The 15948-nt window shown below is 49.4% G+C and overlaps 1 protein-coding gene across 2 annotated transcripts; it reads left to right on the forward strand.

Moving 5' to 3' along the window:
* The first annotated feature begins 1200 nt into the window (after positions 1–1200).
* Positions 1201–12890, forward strand: LOC144734765 (uncharacterized). Of its 2 annotated transcripts, none has more exons than XM_078617127.1 (3): positions 1201–1476; positions 3047–5405; positions 6289–12890. In XM_078617127.1, the coding sequence occupies exons 2-3, from the start codon at positions 3327–3329 to the stop codon at positions 6556–6558; spliced, it is 2349 nt and encodes a 782-aa protein (XP_078473253.1). In that variant the 5' UTR covers positions 1201–1476; positions 3047–3326; the 3' UTR covers positions 6559–12890. The 2 variants fall into 2 exon arrangements, with proteins under 2 accessions (XP_078473253.1, XP_078473251.1); XM_078617125.1 differs by lacking the exon at positions 1201–1476 and adding an exon at positions 1491–1708.
* Positions 12891–15948: the final 3058 nt, after the last annotated feature.

Genomic DNA, 15948 nt, shown 5'->3' on the forward strand with positions numbered 1-15948 from the left:
TCTCCTGGCACCGGGAAACAGTGGGACTCTCCACCTAGGAGCTCTTCGGATTAAAACCTAATGTACCAGGCAACTCCCCGCCAGGACACTACATGGGTGCGCTGCATGCGGGTGGCGTGTTTATTGCGGGGGCCGGGAGGGAGTCGCGGCGCTTGCGGCATTGCTCTGCGGTCGTGGCACCACAACAGCACGTTTGGCTGATTGGATGTAAAGAAAGTAAACATGCCGTTTATATATATTTTATGTGGACGGACAGATATGCATGTGAAGGAGGAGGGGTGTTGTTTGGCTTATTATATAATAACACTAGCTCTACTTCCCGGCTTCGCCCGAGACTTGAATTCTTGTCTTGGATTAATACACGGTCTACGCGGAGGGTTTGGGGGGGGGGGATGCGTGACGTCAGCAGGCACACTGCGTGACGCTGCCGCATGCGGGTGACATCACAGATGTGACGTCACCGCTCACTTGCGTGCAAAATATATGCATTATTGCGCCAACCCCCCCTCCCCCCCCAAAATCACATTCCTGCGGAGGGAGCTGGTAGGAACGTTGGGTTGCTCGGTCAATGGCCAGGGTCAACGGCGGCGTGGTGTATTCCGCAAATATGCCCGACTGTGAAGGCGGGCACAAGCCGGCGTGAGTAGGTTAAACGTTGAGTTTTATAAGGGCGCCACGGGGTGACCAGCCCCTCCCCACCCAGCCCCTCCCCACCCTCCCCTCTCCACCCAGCCCAGCCCCACACCTCCCACCCCCCACCCAGCCCCTCCCCACCCTCCCCACCATCCCCTCTCCACCCAGCCCCACCCCTCCCATTTTTGGATGCACGACGGACGGACACAATAATCCCCTGTGGGCTGGTGGAACCAGGAAGTTCCTACCAGTAATACAAAAGTCTATTTTTATACTTTTTGCATTGTGTACAGTCTGGAAGCAACCCACATGCCACATTCCAAGTTTGTTGCATGTCGGGAAGTATTTTAAACATTTCGCACAGACACACATATTAAAAAAAATCCCTTTTATAGAAAGTTTAATTAAATTAAATAGCATAACATTTTAGAGGCTCGGAGGTGATAACCTTTGCAATGGCAACACTGCCATACCCCCGGGAATCGATTCGCTAGGTCAGGGGAGCAACGATCCCACTGTGAATCGATTCGGTAGAGCAGGCGGAGACGACGATCCACCCTCCCCCGCCGGCGAATCGATTCGGTAGAGAACGCGGAAGTACCGATTCCCCCGGCGAATCGATTCTAAGTCCAAAACTAAATTTTTGCCGGGAGTTAAGAGTGGGGGTAGCGGTTATCACAACAATTTTAACTTTAAATAAAACGCGTCAAGATGTAAACATCTACACGCGCAGACGAGAGTTAGTCCGTATCAGCGCGGCCTTTAATCGCAACGCAACTCCAGTGACGTGTACAAAGGAGGGTCGTGGTGAGACCCGGAAGACTGCCCCCCCCCCCCCATAAGGTACAGTTCGCTAAAGTTACGATCTTTAAGACGCCTTTAAAATGATACAAAATGTACTTAAGAGCGTGTGCTACAAGCTGATTGGGAGGGCGGGGGTAGGGAAGGGGGATCTAACTTAAGAGATCGCTGTGTCGAGGTTTAAACGCGGCGAAAAATAAACCGACTTTTGTTTTTCGAAACAGCCACTTGGTGGTTTGTCACCGTGGAGAGGCAGGAATCGTCGAAGTTCGTGGTAAGTCGGCTACTGCCGCCGTGAGACTCACGGAGAATTCGTGATACCCACGGATAACGCGTGGGACCCACGGGTATTGGATGAGATCCACGGGGTGATGGGTGAGACTCACGGATAACGCGTGGCATGGGTGACACCCACGGGTAAATGGGTGACACCCAGGGGTAATGGGTGAGAATCACGGGGTATGCGTGAGATCCACACGGAACGCGTGAGACTCGGGGGTAATGCGTGGGACCCACGGGTAGAAATGGGTGAGATTCACGGGGTAATGGGTGAAACTCGCGGATAACGCTTAAGACTCATGAGCAAGGGGTGAGCTCCACAGATATAATGTGAGACTCGCGGATAGCGCGTGGCACCGACGGGTAAATGTGTGGGACCCACGGGTAATGGGTGAGAATCACAGGGAAATGCATGACATCCACGGGGAATGCGCGAGGCAGAATTCTGCTGAACTCCAACCAACTTTATTGACTGGCTTCTTGCGTTCTCAAGTTAATGGTTTCTCTGATGGTAGTAGAGTTCAAATTTGGCTAAAAACAACGTAACAGTCTTCAATAATGGTGTGGCCTTAAAGATGAAAAAATATATAATTGGTGACATTTCAGGCAATGACCCTTCATATTACCTAAAAGCTATGGAGGTAGAGTGGATAAGGATGACTGTTCCTTATTTACTCTACTTCTCTACTCCACTTCTCAAGCCTCTCGTTTGTTTCCCTTTTAATACCACACACTTGTTATTATGAATGATTGTGTTGAGTTTGTTAATGTGTCCTTGTGCATCATTGCCAATGCAGCAGGAGCACCACCACCAAATAGTTGTTTTCATTTAGCCATCAAAGTCCAGAGTAAAAAAAAACCCACTGTTAATGACATCGTATTGATTGTTAAGTTAACGTTGAGTGGGACGGACACGTTATGGCGACACGTGGCCTGTAGTCGAGACTAACCACAGAGTGGCAGCCCAGGGAAAGGATATGCCTCAGTTTAATCCACCACAGAGATGGAGGGAAACGGCTTGTCTGCAGGAGGCGAGATAGATTGCTGCATCGCAAGGCCGTAAGAGATGCCAAGGCCTTGTGGAAGACAATTCCTCGTTGGATTAATCACGGTTGATGCTGATTGTTCATCTATCGCAATTAATTGAGTCCGCGCATAATTTGATGCCATGGGACAAAAAGTATGAAACAAAATTGCTGGATGAAGGACTTTCCAAACTGTTCTGAGGTTGTTGGACCATTCTTCGTGCTGGCCTGAATAGATGCTCGCTAACATAACATCACTTGGTCGCTAAAGTGTTGTGTGGTTTTCTTTGCGTCTGTGCGTTTGGTAGGGCGGCTGACTGACCGTTGCCTCCGTCACTCCCAAGCGTTGTTGGAATCGGCTTTCTTCACCCCATTGCACAAGTTCCTTTCCGATTCACACACCGTTGGTGTCGCCGTCTCTACGACATCAGTTTCGTTATCGCACATGCACTTACGGGGGGAGCCCTGGCCGAATATTTACACGATGAGGGCATGCACGCAGTGATCGAGTAAACCCACCAGCCAGCGTGGATCTTAGGGATAATTACTTTCAAAGAGGGGTCTTGGCGGCGGTGACTCGACGGGGCGATGGAGACGGACGCAACCCCCAAAATCTTGTCTTACCTCAAAAGTGTGAGCGACGGATATCTCAGGCAAATGCGAGCACATTTGCGAGGAATGGAACATCCAGCGGGCCAGTGGCGCTTCCTGATCGATGCACTTAATCACGTGCAGAACCAGGGTCTCCGCTCTTCCCCAGCTCCCCACTTCGAAGGGGACTGCACACTCATCATGAGGTACCTGCAGGACTTTGAGCGAAACCCCAGCGCCCCTCTCGAGGGCAGCTCCTCCCAAGAGAGCATCGGGCCGCTGAGGTCCGGCCTGGCCGCGCTCCAATACAGTGACCCAAGGAGGGGGCCGTCGATTGCGACTGACGTGCGTGCGAGCAGCGACCGCGAGGCGGACCCAGTGATGCAAGACTGCTCCGCTGCTGGCAGCGATGGCAGCGGCGGCAGCAGGCCCCAGGCGCTGAAGACGATGCCCGCAAGCTGCCTTCCAAATTCGCTCGACATAAAGTTCAGCACCGAGAGCCTGCCCACTGTGGCACTGGGTTGCAATCAGCAGCAGCAGCACCGGCATCCACAGCAGGAACAGCATCCGCAGGAGCAACAGCAGCAACGGCATCCACAGCAGCAGCAACAGCCACAGCAGCCTGTTCAGCAGAATACTCTGGTGTGTAACGTCTTACCACAGCCCTCTCAGCATCCTGCAGCCGTAATGTCGCACGCCTCTCATCCATCGAATGGGATGCGACGTTCTAGCATTGACCCTGGGCAGTATAGGGGTGTCCAACCCTCACTGCAGGGCGACAGTTCCTTGTCGCCGGATGCGGTGCCTGACGAGCCCATCATTTGCAACTATGCGCGTCAATCTTCGTGCTATGATCAGGCTGCGTCACCATCCTTCGGCTCCGCCCGATCCTATGGTGGAAACCCCCCGCTGGGCAATTACGACAGCATGAAGTCAAACCGTTACCACTGCGCACCAGACAGACGCCACGCTTCGGACGGGCACAGCATTCAGCACGAGACGCTGGGCTCCTTCTCACCCACGGGTCCCGTCTTCGATTCTGGCAAAGATGGCTCCTCACTCGTCTCGCAGATGGGCAACCTCAACTTGAGCCCCACGATCGTGCTGCAGCCTTTGCGGGGCAAGGCGTCGTCACCCGGCGCGACGCCATCGCCACCGCCAACGCCAGCGACACCAGTTTCGGGGGGTTTGTCCGGCAGTTTGGTGAATTCCCCTGTGAGCCCGCAGGGAGGAGAACCAACAAACGACGGGCACGGGGAGGATGAGGTGGAGGTGGACGAGGAGGAGGAGGAATTCTACACATTTGTGATCCTGCACGACGCTGAAGACAACGATATCGCGGAGCAGGTGAAGGTTGAGCTGGAAAATCTCGACATCAAGCCTGGCGCCACCTTTGAGGACCTCCAGGTGGGCGGCGAGCATCAAATCGGGAGCGTGGAAAAGGCGGTTGACAACTCGGCCTACACCTTGCTGTTGATGACCTCCAATTTCGTGCACACCTGGATGCAGTTCACCACGCACGCCACGCTCATGAACTCCATCAACAAGACACACAAGTACAACACGGTCATCCCGCTGCTGCCGCGCACGCAACGCCTTCTGAAGAACCAGATACCCTTCGCTCTGCAGGCCATCAACCCCCTGGACATGGCGCTTAAAACCTTCGCGAAGAAGGCGTGCCTCACCTTGAACAGCAAGAAGGTTAGCAAGCAGAAGAGGGTGTGGGAGGCGGAGAAGCAGCGCCTGAGGAGCGAGTTGAGGGCTCGCGTCATCAAAGAGCGGCAGCAGCGGCAGCAGCAGCAGCAGCGGCAGCAGCAGCAGCGGCAGCAGCAGCAGCGGCAGCAGCAGCAGCAGTGGGATTTGGAGGCCGCTCTGCTCGCAATGCCTCCGGTAGCCGCTCACCAACCGGAAGACGGTGGCCCAGAGGCTCATGGGTTCGGCGGGATGGAAGCGCAGGAGGGCGGTCGGTCGCCACCACCGGGCGGATTGAACCACGGGTGTGCTGCTGAGGGCAGCGGCGGCGGCGCTGGCGGCGGCTGTATCGGCAACATGAACTTGGAGGGACACACCGTGCAGGTTGGGTTCATCATGTTCCGTTCACTGCGTTGTTACCCGCGGCGATATTACAGCGCAAGGCTGTCACCAATGCAGGCCTGTGTTTGATAAGTAAATTCTGCCGGTAGGGTGGCAACGTTGCGATGGTTATCTTTTTTCCTCAATCCACAAATTTTTGGGTAATTATTCGATTTTGGCAAATTTTGTTCTTGGCTGCTATTACTCATTCTGCTCCCTCTGGGTTTGGTGGAGGCGCACGCATACACCCAAACCTATCGGGCAGCGAGGCGGTGCCTGTCAGAATCGCCCCTTCTCTTGCATACCAATCATTCTACTGGCTGCAAGGTGGTGCGGCCCAGGCTCAACCCTGCCTAGCTTCTGACTTCAGCGCAGGTCAAATGCATTCCGAGGTATGTATGTACAGGGACTCCTCTACTTACCAACATTCGACTCACGAAATTTCAGAGATTCGAACAAACCTGTCGTAAGTTCAACGGCCGTGCAATAAATGGCGGTGGTGGCATCTACATCTGCAGGAGAGTATACAAGTTTTAAAGCCGTTCCCCGGGTTTAGGCTACATGCCGTACAACAAGGAGTAAAGTTGTACTTACGAACAAATCGACTTCCGAACAGACCTCTGGAACCTAATTTGTCTGTAAGGAGTCCCTGTACTTTGAACTTCTTTCGCACTGGATGTAGCCAATTGTGCTAATCGGAGGTGCGGGAGGTGATTGGGTCATATGCACAAAAAAGTTACACATAGGGCATTGATTAATCCACTCCTGTATAGATTTGCTTTTGAATTGATCACATTGATCCACTCTTGCATTGATCTGATGTGCAATTGGTCACATTGATCACTCTTTGACCTCCCCTTTCTCTCTCTCTGTGCCGCGACTGCAGGTCAACTTTCCACCCGTGGGCTCTCCGTCCCAAAACGCGAGTGTCGGAGGAGCGCAGAACATCAACATCATCAACATCACCGGCGTGCAGAACGTTCAAGTGGGCAGCAACAACGTCATCCAGCGAGGCCCCACCTCCCCCGCGTGGGATGGCGACGAGTTCTTTGGGAGCGAGGATAGCATCGACGAGGTTAACGATTGCCAGGACAATTCAAAACCGGGTGTTGAAGTTCGTACGATACAACCGGAATCCTCCCAATTATTCAAGTAATCGTTATCGCCGGTCGGGTGATCGATTACTCGTTTGCTTGGATATCACGGAAATATTTCCGCACGAAACGTCTCTGCTTCTGCTGCCGCCTGTGTCAGGCTGGACGGGAGGTGACTGGGAGGGGCGTGGCGGCGACCATTTTTATAGAGGCCACACACGAGTGGTCGATAACGAATTATAATCGAATAATCGGGTTGATCAACTCATTGTCCCATTTCTACTGTCGACATCGTGGAGGACTTTAACCCTTCCAGGGTCCGCTGCACCAGCACACGACCAAGACCTGGGTTTGAGTCCTGGGTTAGTGTTCAAGTGAAACGACTGCTCTCACGTGAGTGCAGTGCAGTGCTCTTCCTCCGTCGACGAATCTAAGCCATGAACGGAAACTCCACATTAATTTCGCAGGGATCGCACCTTCCGTAGGACGGCCCACTGTTGACTTCACCGCACCTCCGATTAGCGCAGTTGGCTACGTACGGTGCGAAAGAAATTCAACACCCACACATTAATCTTCCTCTGAAGGGATGGAGTTGACCTCTCGACTGGCATTGTTTTTGATTAAGAAACGTCCAAACAATAACTGTTTGGACGTTCCTGGTCAGACTGTTAAGCCACTACACCGTGCTCCCAGCTGTTGTGCTGGTACCCTGCATGACGGCACGAATGTAAAGAGTCGGTGCCTGACGAGAAGCCACGCATCGGGTCGTTTCCATGCCGCGAGTGGGGCATTCATGAGCGGGTGAGCGAACTTTCATTCCGCGTGACGTCGGGGAAAATTCCCGCGACCCATTCCTCCAGGGACTGGTTGTCTCGACCACGGTCCCCTGCGTGTAAGGTGAGTTATTTTGTGAATAATGAAGGTGGAACTATGGGTGCATTTAAAACACAATTTGAAAGTTTTTAAATCTTTCATAAACCGACGCACTTTTTTGGGCGGGGCGGTTCACAGGGGTGCACATTCCTTAAATCCTTGGATCTTCAGTGCCCAGTTTACACCGCTGGGTGGACAACACAGCCGCATCTCCGGGCGCTGTGGTGGCGAGATGTTAACTACCTCGCCTGGTGTACAGGAGGTCGTGGGTTCGATCCCGACCCTGATGCCTGCTGTTGATCACTCTTTGGAGAAACGAAACGTCATGTTTCTGATCGTGTCCGCGAGCACAAGTCAGATCTGAAACACGGCAGAACTGATTCTTCTGCCGTTGCCGATCATTGCTACAACTCGGTGGGCTCTCATGAAATTGTCTTTTCCGAGACCAAGGTTCTCTGCAAACCTCCCGGCTACCATCAAAGGTTTGTACACGAAGCCATACAAATATACAAACACAGACATAATTTCAACCGTGATGATGGGTACAAACTTAGTAATCATTGGAAAGATGTTATCAACCACGCAAAAAAGACTTAATTACAATTTTTTGGACCATCTTATCTGACAGGCACTATTTTACTTTACTTTACCGAGTGTTAACATCCCCAGTTATTTTTTAACAGTACTCTCTTCATTGTTCAGCCAGCATTGGTATTAACATGGGCATTTTCGTTCTTTTGTCTATCATGTGTATTAGAGCTTCCCTCCCCCTCTCTGCCCATTGTGTTGGCGTGTGCGGCAGTTGGCCGCTTGCGCATAATCGCTCCATTGTGTTGGCGTGTGCAGTAATTAGCCGCTTGCGCACAATCGCTTGCACGCCGTCGCCCACCCTTTTGGCCTCGCCCCCCCTCCCTCCCGATACGTTCCATTCATTGGCTACCATAGTCTGATGAGCTCCCCCCTCCCTCTCCTCCCCCCCTCAACTCGCTTTTAAGGGATTACATCTTGAATCATTGCCTCACTTGATGCAGCTAATCTGGCTGTGACGGTCCCACCTGATGACGGAGACTTGTGTTGCCTCCGAAACGTCGTGATTTTTGATTTTATTTTATTTTCATTCATTTTGATGTTTTACCTACGTGACTTTACCGAAAAAACCTAAGAAGATGTATATTTGGAGTTTGCGTTTTCTCCCCGTGGTTGCTTGGATTTTTCTCCAGGTCCACCGATGTATCCCTCCACATTTAGAAAAAATGCATTTAGAGTATTTGGCAGCTATAAATTTCCACATGATAAGCCACTTAGTTGAGCTATCATTTGTGGCCAGTTCGCTTCTGAAAAAGAGCTATATAGCTCAGTGGGCCTTTACCTGGTAAAATGTAAAATAGTTTAGTTTTAAGATGGTTGAATAGTTTAGCACGGATGGCTACATACTGTGCCAAAGGAGTTCAATGTACGTACAACATACGTACAGCCGATTCAACCCATCTCCGTACCATGCAGCAAAGTTTGGACACATTCCCCTCTTCTGGGACGTTTGACTAGCGTGGCAGACTGGGCCAGACACCGTCGATACCAGGGGTATCGAATATATTCTTGGTTCTTTCGGTAAAGTCACGTAGATAGAAAATTTTAAATAATAAAATTACAAATTGAAAATATTCAATTGAAAATAATAAAAGCAAAAAACCCACGACGTTTTGCGGGCAACACAAGTGGTCTTCATCAGGCGGAGAGAATACATCAAACGTACTGGCCCACGGGCCGGACCAGGTCCCCTTTGGCCCGCCACGTGTAAAAATTTTTTACGACTTTTAACGTATATATATATTTTTTAACCTCTACCTAAATTCAACCTGAATTTAAATCGGGCAATGCAACGGGAGATTTGGCACACCATTGCCGCTAAACAAAAATAAGTCGGTTCTCTTTTCACGCGCTGGTCATATTTTGAATCGGTAAGTTAAGACCCGATTTAAAGCTTTCGTGACTGCAGGGATTCATCTTCTCGGTTCTTTCGGTAAAGTCACGTAGAAGGGAAGTAATAAAATAATAAAAATAAAACATAATAAATATATTATTTATTATGTTTTTATTTTTATTAAAAAATGAGAAAAATATTTAAAAATAATAAAAATAAAACATAATAAAATAATATATTTATTATGCTTTATATTTATTATTTTATTACTTCCCTTCTACGTGACGTATTATGTTTTATTTGTATTATTTTTTAATAAAAATAAAACAATAAAATAATATATTTATTATGTTTCATTTTTATTATTTTATTACTTCCCTTCTACGTGACTTTACCGAAAGAACCAAGAAGAAGTTAAGACCCGTTTCACTATGCTTTTACTTTTCATAGGCCAAACTCTGTGGCCCGCTGGAGGTGCATTTGAATCCAAACCTGCCCCGCTGTCCAATTGAGTTTGACACCCCTAGTCTAGAGCTCCCCGGTGGAGGCTCTCGCGCAAGCAGTGACGAGAGGGGGGTGAGCAATCGTAAGGGCTGCACCGTTTTCCCTTTAATCCTTTGCACTCTTTTTTATTGGTCTAATTGTCGAAACGTGTTTTCAACCACTATGAATGCCACACACAACAGAGTGTGTTAATGACACTGTTCTTGAGAATCAAATCGTGGTTCTGTATTGTTAGCACGAGATTGCACCGTGGAAGAGAATGGGTGTGAACAGTTACGTCACTGCTGCTTGTGATGTGCACGAATCTTGTGCCCAGTGTGCTTGTGTACAACAAACATTGCTTTTGGCAGGCCGAGCAGAGTTGAGCCTGTATCGTTCCTGAATGTGCCACCGCCACACACAAACAGGTTGCTATAGGCTGCTGCGGGGCTACGTGGTTGCGCAGCAGAGGGCAGTGCAGCAGAATGCGTTGTACTGCACGTCTGTGCTCCACATGTGTGCGGCCATCTCTGTGCTTCCCCGCCTTCACCAACCTGCACCTGCCCGAGGTCGCAAACGGGTTTTGATTCCTTACCCGTACCCGGCCGCACCAGGGTCGCAAACGGGTACCCGTACCCGGCCGTACCCGTACCCTACCCGTACCCGGCCGGGTACGGGTAGGGTACGGGTATCGGGTACCTGATTGCGACCTCTGGGATGAAGCCATGTTGCAGGCGCAGGTGGGTTGATTCTAGGAACTTGAATTGTGAGAAGAGACAAGACGTTGGGAAATGAGTGACAGTTACTCACCAGTGACTCACGGTCTACCCGTACCCGGCTGCACCAGGGTCGCAAACGGGTACCCGTACCCGGCCGGGTACAGGTAGCCAGGTATCGGGTAGGGTACGGGTATCGGGTACCCGGTTGCGACCTCTGTCCTCAAGTTAACCCCCACGACCCGTAAAAGCGTGGGGAAGTCCTCACGCAGCAGTAGACTGAACAAGGCCTGTACATTATCTCGTATGTGTGGTGCAACAACAAAAACACCAGAGCCATTCATTGCTATTTCCTGTTTCCACGGCAATTCGGTGGAAAGGGGAATAGTTTTTTTACAGGTGTCTAAGCGGTGATTTCTCGATCGATGTGACATTTATATTTTACTGTCCGTGTAACTCTAAGGGTTTTTTTTTGTGGGTTTTGAATGCCACAGTGTGCGGGGGGGTGCTGCGTTTGACCGTGTCCTCGCGCGACACGGCTACACGTTCCGTTCGATCACTCTGCGATGCGTCGCAGCTACGCAAACGGCGATCCAGCCTCGATGAAGCCTCAGACCTTAATGTCACGTGTGATAACCTGGATCTGTTACGTTGTGGGCCCGTTGAGCGGTTGGGAACTCCCTTCCCTCTGCTCGTGCGCATTTGCCGACATCGTCTGAAGTTCAAATCCAATATCAGGACTTTCCCTTTTCTCCTCCGACTCTCATTGTTCCCCCTCCCCCCCCCCCAGCTAATAACGTCTTTGACACCAGCAGTCTCTCAACTCCAGTCGTTAAATAGTGTAACAAAAATTACATCGCAAATAGCTCGACTGGAATAAACGTGGCGATCATCGCCCCCGCCCCCCCCCCCGGCTGCAACATATTGATTGGCAGGACCCTCCTGAAGAAGTGTGCCGAGACACGGTGAGGATGTCCTGGTTAAACAAGCGTAATAATGAAGTGATATATGACCCACCTCCCCCCTTACCACCACAGTACAGCTTCTCGTGATTACGAACCATCATATGCATAGAAGAGAATGCTAATCGCTGGAAGGTGAACCCCCCTCCCCCGCCTCCCCCGGGTGGTGAGAACTGGAGTTGAGAATCATTGCTTGATGCCATTCTTGCTGGTCTAGGAAACGTCGGTTGTTTCCATACCCGGTCGACCCACCCCGTCGCTACGTTTTCCACAGCTCGCGTCCACCGAACTCCCCCGGGCGCAAGCACCACTCTCTTAAGCGTCTCTGTCGTCATCTTCATCGTCGTTCGGCACGCGGTAAAATACGCATCAAATCATAGAGTGAAATTTGATTGTTGCGTTCGCAATACCTGTGCACGGCGCCAGGTCGTGCGTGTGAGGATCGTTTGTCCTCGATGTTGGTGGCGGGTTTTCCGAAACATTTTTACGCGATCGAACCCCAAAAGAGACTTGTTGAACTGTATATGTAGATAATGTTGTACTTGCGTTAGCTTCAAGTTCGTGGAGCTAAATCAAAGAAAAAACACGGGCAAAAAAAGGCCCAAAAAAACGCGTCAAAAACATAATTCTTTTATCGAATCGCCACTGGCAATCGTGACTTGGTACGTTACTGTCGTTGGGATGATGCGTTAAAAGGCCCGATCGTCAATCTTCATGGTTAAAACAATCATGATCACCACCTCTCTACCGTAATCGATGCCATCCTCCAGGGTCAGTAAAATTAGCACCACCTCGTGAGGGTGCCAGGAAGTCGTGGAGCATGCTCCTGCTTGGATAAGTAACGTGGGGACGCGCTCTTTTTCTCCATTGGCTACTCTGAGCCAACATTGGAAATTCCACATTCCTGTGACGGGAGGGGGGCAATCCCTTGCACATGACGATCACCGTTGACCTCCTTCTGAGTGGGTACTCAATTATCGACCCCGGAGGGATGATGGTCCGAGTTGAGTCCCGTTCGACCTGCTCGCTGCGAATAACATCACTCTGCTGGGTGAACAAAGACATCGTTGACTCAATTCAGGGCTGACTCCGATTGCTCAGTTGATTGTAAATCCTGTGGATCTGAGCGCTTGGAGGACTGCATCGATCATATATATGCCACCATATTTAAGAATGGATATCACCATGCCTTTACTGCTTCGCTTTTTGTATACCGTATCCTATGATTTTGATGCAAAACGTGAATTTTTACGTTGAGCACAAATGTTTTAATGTTCATGAATTGCATGTCTGTTTGCCTTTGAAAGTATGCAATGGCTTCGTTATATTTTTTTTGGGGGGGGTGTCCTTTCATGCGTATCAATTGTTTTTGAAATGTCAAAATGAACTTTCAAATATCTCTTATTAACAATTAAAATCAATGCCAACAGTAAAAAAAACAGTCACTTGTGTATGAAGTGCAAATTCAATTCATTGTATTATATACGTGTATTATCCCCGCCGCGATGGTTACTTTGCTATGCAACGGAGCGTCAAGCAAAACAGGAATGTACGAGCTCTCATGAAATACTGAATAGACGTCAATACAACACCGAGCAGAGACGCGTTGTGTTTTGTCCAGCACTCGGTTGAGCCACTGCTGGACGAATTGCTCTCCACGCCCTTCGGTCACGGCGCTTTTGACGACACTTCACCACGCTGGTCGGTTTGGGTTGACGGAGGAGGGATCCAAGGAACCGGTTCGGATGTCGCTTGCCAACTCACGTCGGCCGTGCCACGGGAATGCAAACTCGGGTCGCCCGGCTGATAACGCGGCATTGCTAACTGCTGTGCCACCGTTCTACCCCAAGTAGAACCATCGTTTACGGAATTGCACCGCTGAACGCCGGGAACGCCGCCGTAATGCCAACGATGAGAAACACGCTGCTTGCAATCCGGAGGTCGCCGATTCAATCTCCCGGCGTGGCATTTGAAATAACGATGGAAACGTTTCCTAAATCTCCTAAATCTGTGTCCACCCCGTGGCGTAAATGGGTAGAGCGCAGGTGATTGGCAGAACGCGTACGGTGGGGTAAAATGTGGGTACGTCTCGGCAGGGTGTAAGGGTACGCCATACACGCAGTAGATCATCGGTTATCTGGCGGTTTCGGGATGAAGGGGGCGCCGGATTTTCAGAAACGCCGGATAATCGCGACATTATTTAAATAACTAACTAGATTCGAAGCGTTCGTGACTGCAGGAATGACTCTTTGGTTCTTTTGGTAAAGTCACGTAGAAATAAATAATAGAATACGACGTTTCGATTGCAACACAAGCAACCATCATCAGGTACGAAGGAATGAGAAAAACAAACATCGTAAACTCAGAAATACAATGCAATACAACACAGAGAGTCGGCCAACACAACTGTCAAAACCCTACCTGGTTGATTACGTTCTTCCAAAGATTGCTAAATTTGAGAGAGAGACAAAACACAGACACGGAGACACAGCAACACAAGCAGAGAGAGGACACAGACACACAGACAGAAAGAAACATCTGTGTCGAGGCCTTAAATAGAGAGAGAGGGGGGGGGGGCAGAGGGGTGGAGGGGTTTGGGCAGGGGCGGTTTCTTCATTAGGGCGATTGGGCGACGCACCACCAATGTCATTCAACCACAGAGTCACGCTAGCCGTCACTGTGCCTCTGGATATAGTCCAATCAGCGTCATGTCACGTTCTGTGGAGTACCGCCTCTTTTTTGGCGATTTCACTCCGGCTAAGAATCGCCCCGAGTGGTCCCATAGACTTACATTCAAAGATGTTTTTTTTCGAACGGGGGCGCTGCAATGCATTCTCTATGGCTTCCGGAAGGGCTCGCCCTAACGTGCTTACGTCATCATACGTGCTTACGTCATCATACGTAAGCACGTTTCATCCAACAATATAATTTGTCGCCACCTAGTGGAATCTTTAATAAAATAAACTTGAGTGGTTTGTTTTAATAGTGAGTATAGAAACAAACAAGATGTATTCTAAGAGTCACTTTATTTTTCATTAATATTAAAGAAGTGAAGTTGCCTTTACATGCTTAAGCTGTTAATTTATCCATTGCATGGGTGGACCTTATTCTTATCAATCATCCAGACATTTGCCCCCCCTGAGAGATTTTGCAGGAGCCGCCACTGGGTTTGGGGTAGAGAACAATGAAAGAGTTGTGTGGATTTCTTGCCCATAGCGGGCGGATGACCCTGGAGAATAGACTTACAAAGAAGCACGGAGAAAGCAAATTTTGTAAAAGTAGGAAGTGTAGTGCAATGCAACAACAGAGAGTCGGTTAACACACAGTTAACGCAAAGTTTGCTCAATTAGAAGTTAAGTGTGAAACTAACACGGAAATCCTCCCCGTAGAGGTGGGTCAAACTAGATTCGAAGCTGTTGTGGCTGCAGGAATTACTCTCCCCCCCTCTCTCTATTTAAGTGTGTCTTTGCGTGTCTCTGTGTGTGTTCTCTCTCTCTCTGCTTGTGTGTCTGTCTTTGTGTCTGTGTGTTTGTGTTTCGTCTCTCAAATTTAGCAATCTTTGGAAGAACGTAATCAACCAGGTGGGGTGTTGACTGCTGTGTTGGCCGACTCTCTGTTGTTGTATTGCATCGTATTTCTGAGTTGACTATAAAAACCAATTATCATATTTTGCTACTGGCAAATAAGGTTCCAATGGTGTAAATGCTTACCCCGAGCTCTCATACTCTGATGGTGCATTGTCCTTGAGTTGTGCGCCTTTTGGCGTCATCTGGTTCAACACCATGTGAGACTAGGCTCTAAAGAAAGCTGTCTCGGGTGTGGACCAATTCATTTCAAGGACAGTGCATACATTATCAGAGTTGTGTTTTTTGTTTGCATTCCGACTGCAGGTATTGTGGTCAATGCAAACATGACTCCTTGTAAAAAAAGGTGTCAGTTTTGTTGGCAGATAAAAGGGTAAAAAAACAATTATCATTTGACTATGTTTGTTTTTCTCATTCATTCGTACCTGATGATGGTTGCTTGTGTTGCAATCGAAACGTCGTATTCGATTATTATTATTTCTTTCTACATGACTTTACCGAAAGAACCAGAGTAATTATTTAAAATTGCTTATTTGTTTTGGCACATTCTTGCATTGCCTAATTTTAGGTGTTGTGAATTTTTAGTTTCCGTGTATTTTACGTTTGTTTACTACGTGAAATTTACATCTCCTGTAAAAAGTTACCGTATTTACTCTACCGAACTTATCACTCCAATCTCGAAGAGTCTGCATGGGGTGATGATGTACGTCCTGCGCTCAACAACGTGTGTGTGTGCTCAGCTTTGGAGCGGTATTCGCCGGTTTCGCCGGATCGGACATCAACTTTACCCTGCAGAGCTCCGTCTATAGCGGAGGCCCCTCTCTTGTCAGCAGTGGCGTCAAGCAGGCAATTTCAGGGCTGCACCTTTACCGTCCACCACCTCTTGCACCGCGAATTAAATCAAAGCGCGGAC

The sequence above is a fragment of the Lampetra planeri genome, chromosome 53, assembly GCF_965212315.1.
Source record: "Lampetra planeri chromosome 53, kcLamPlan1.2.h2, whole genome shotgun sequence".
Taxonomy (NCBI): Eukaryota; Metazoa; Chordata; class Hyperoartia; order Petromyzontiformes; family Petromyzontidae; genus Lampetra; species Lampetra planeri.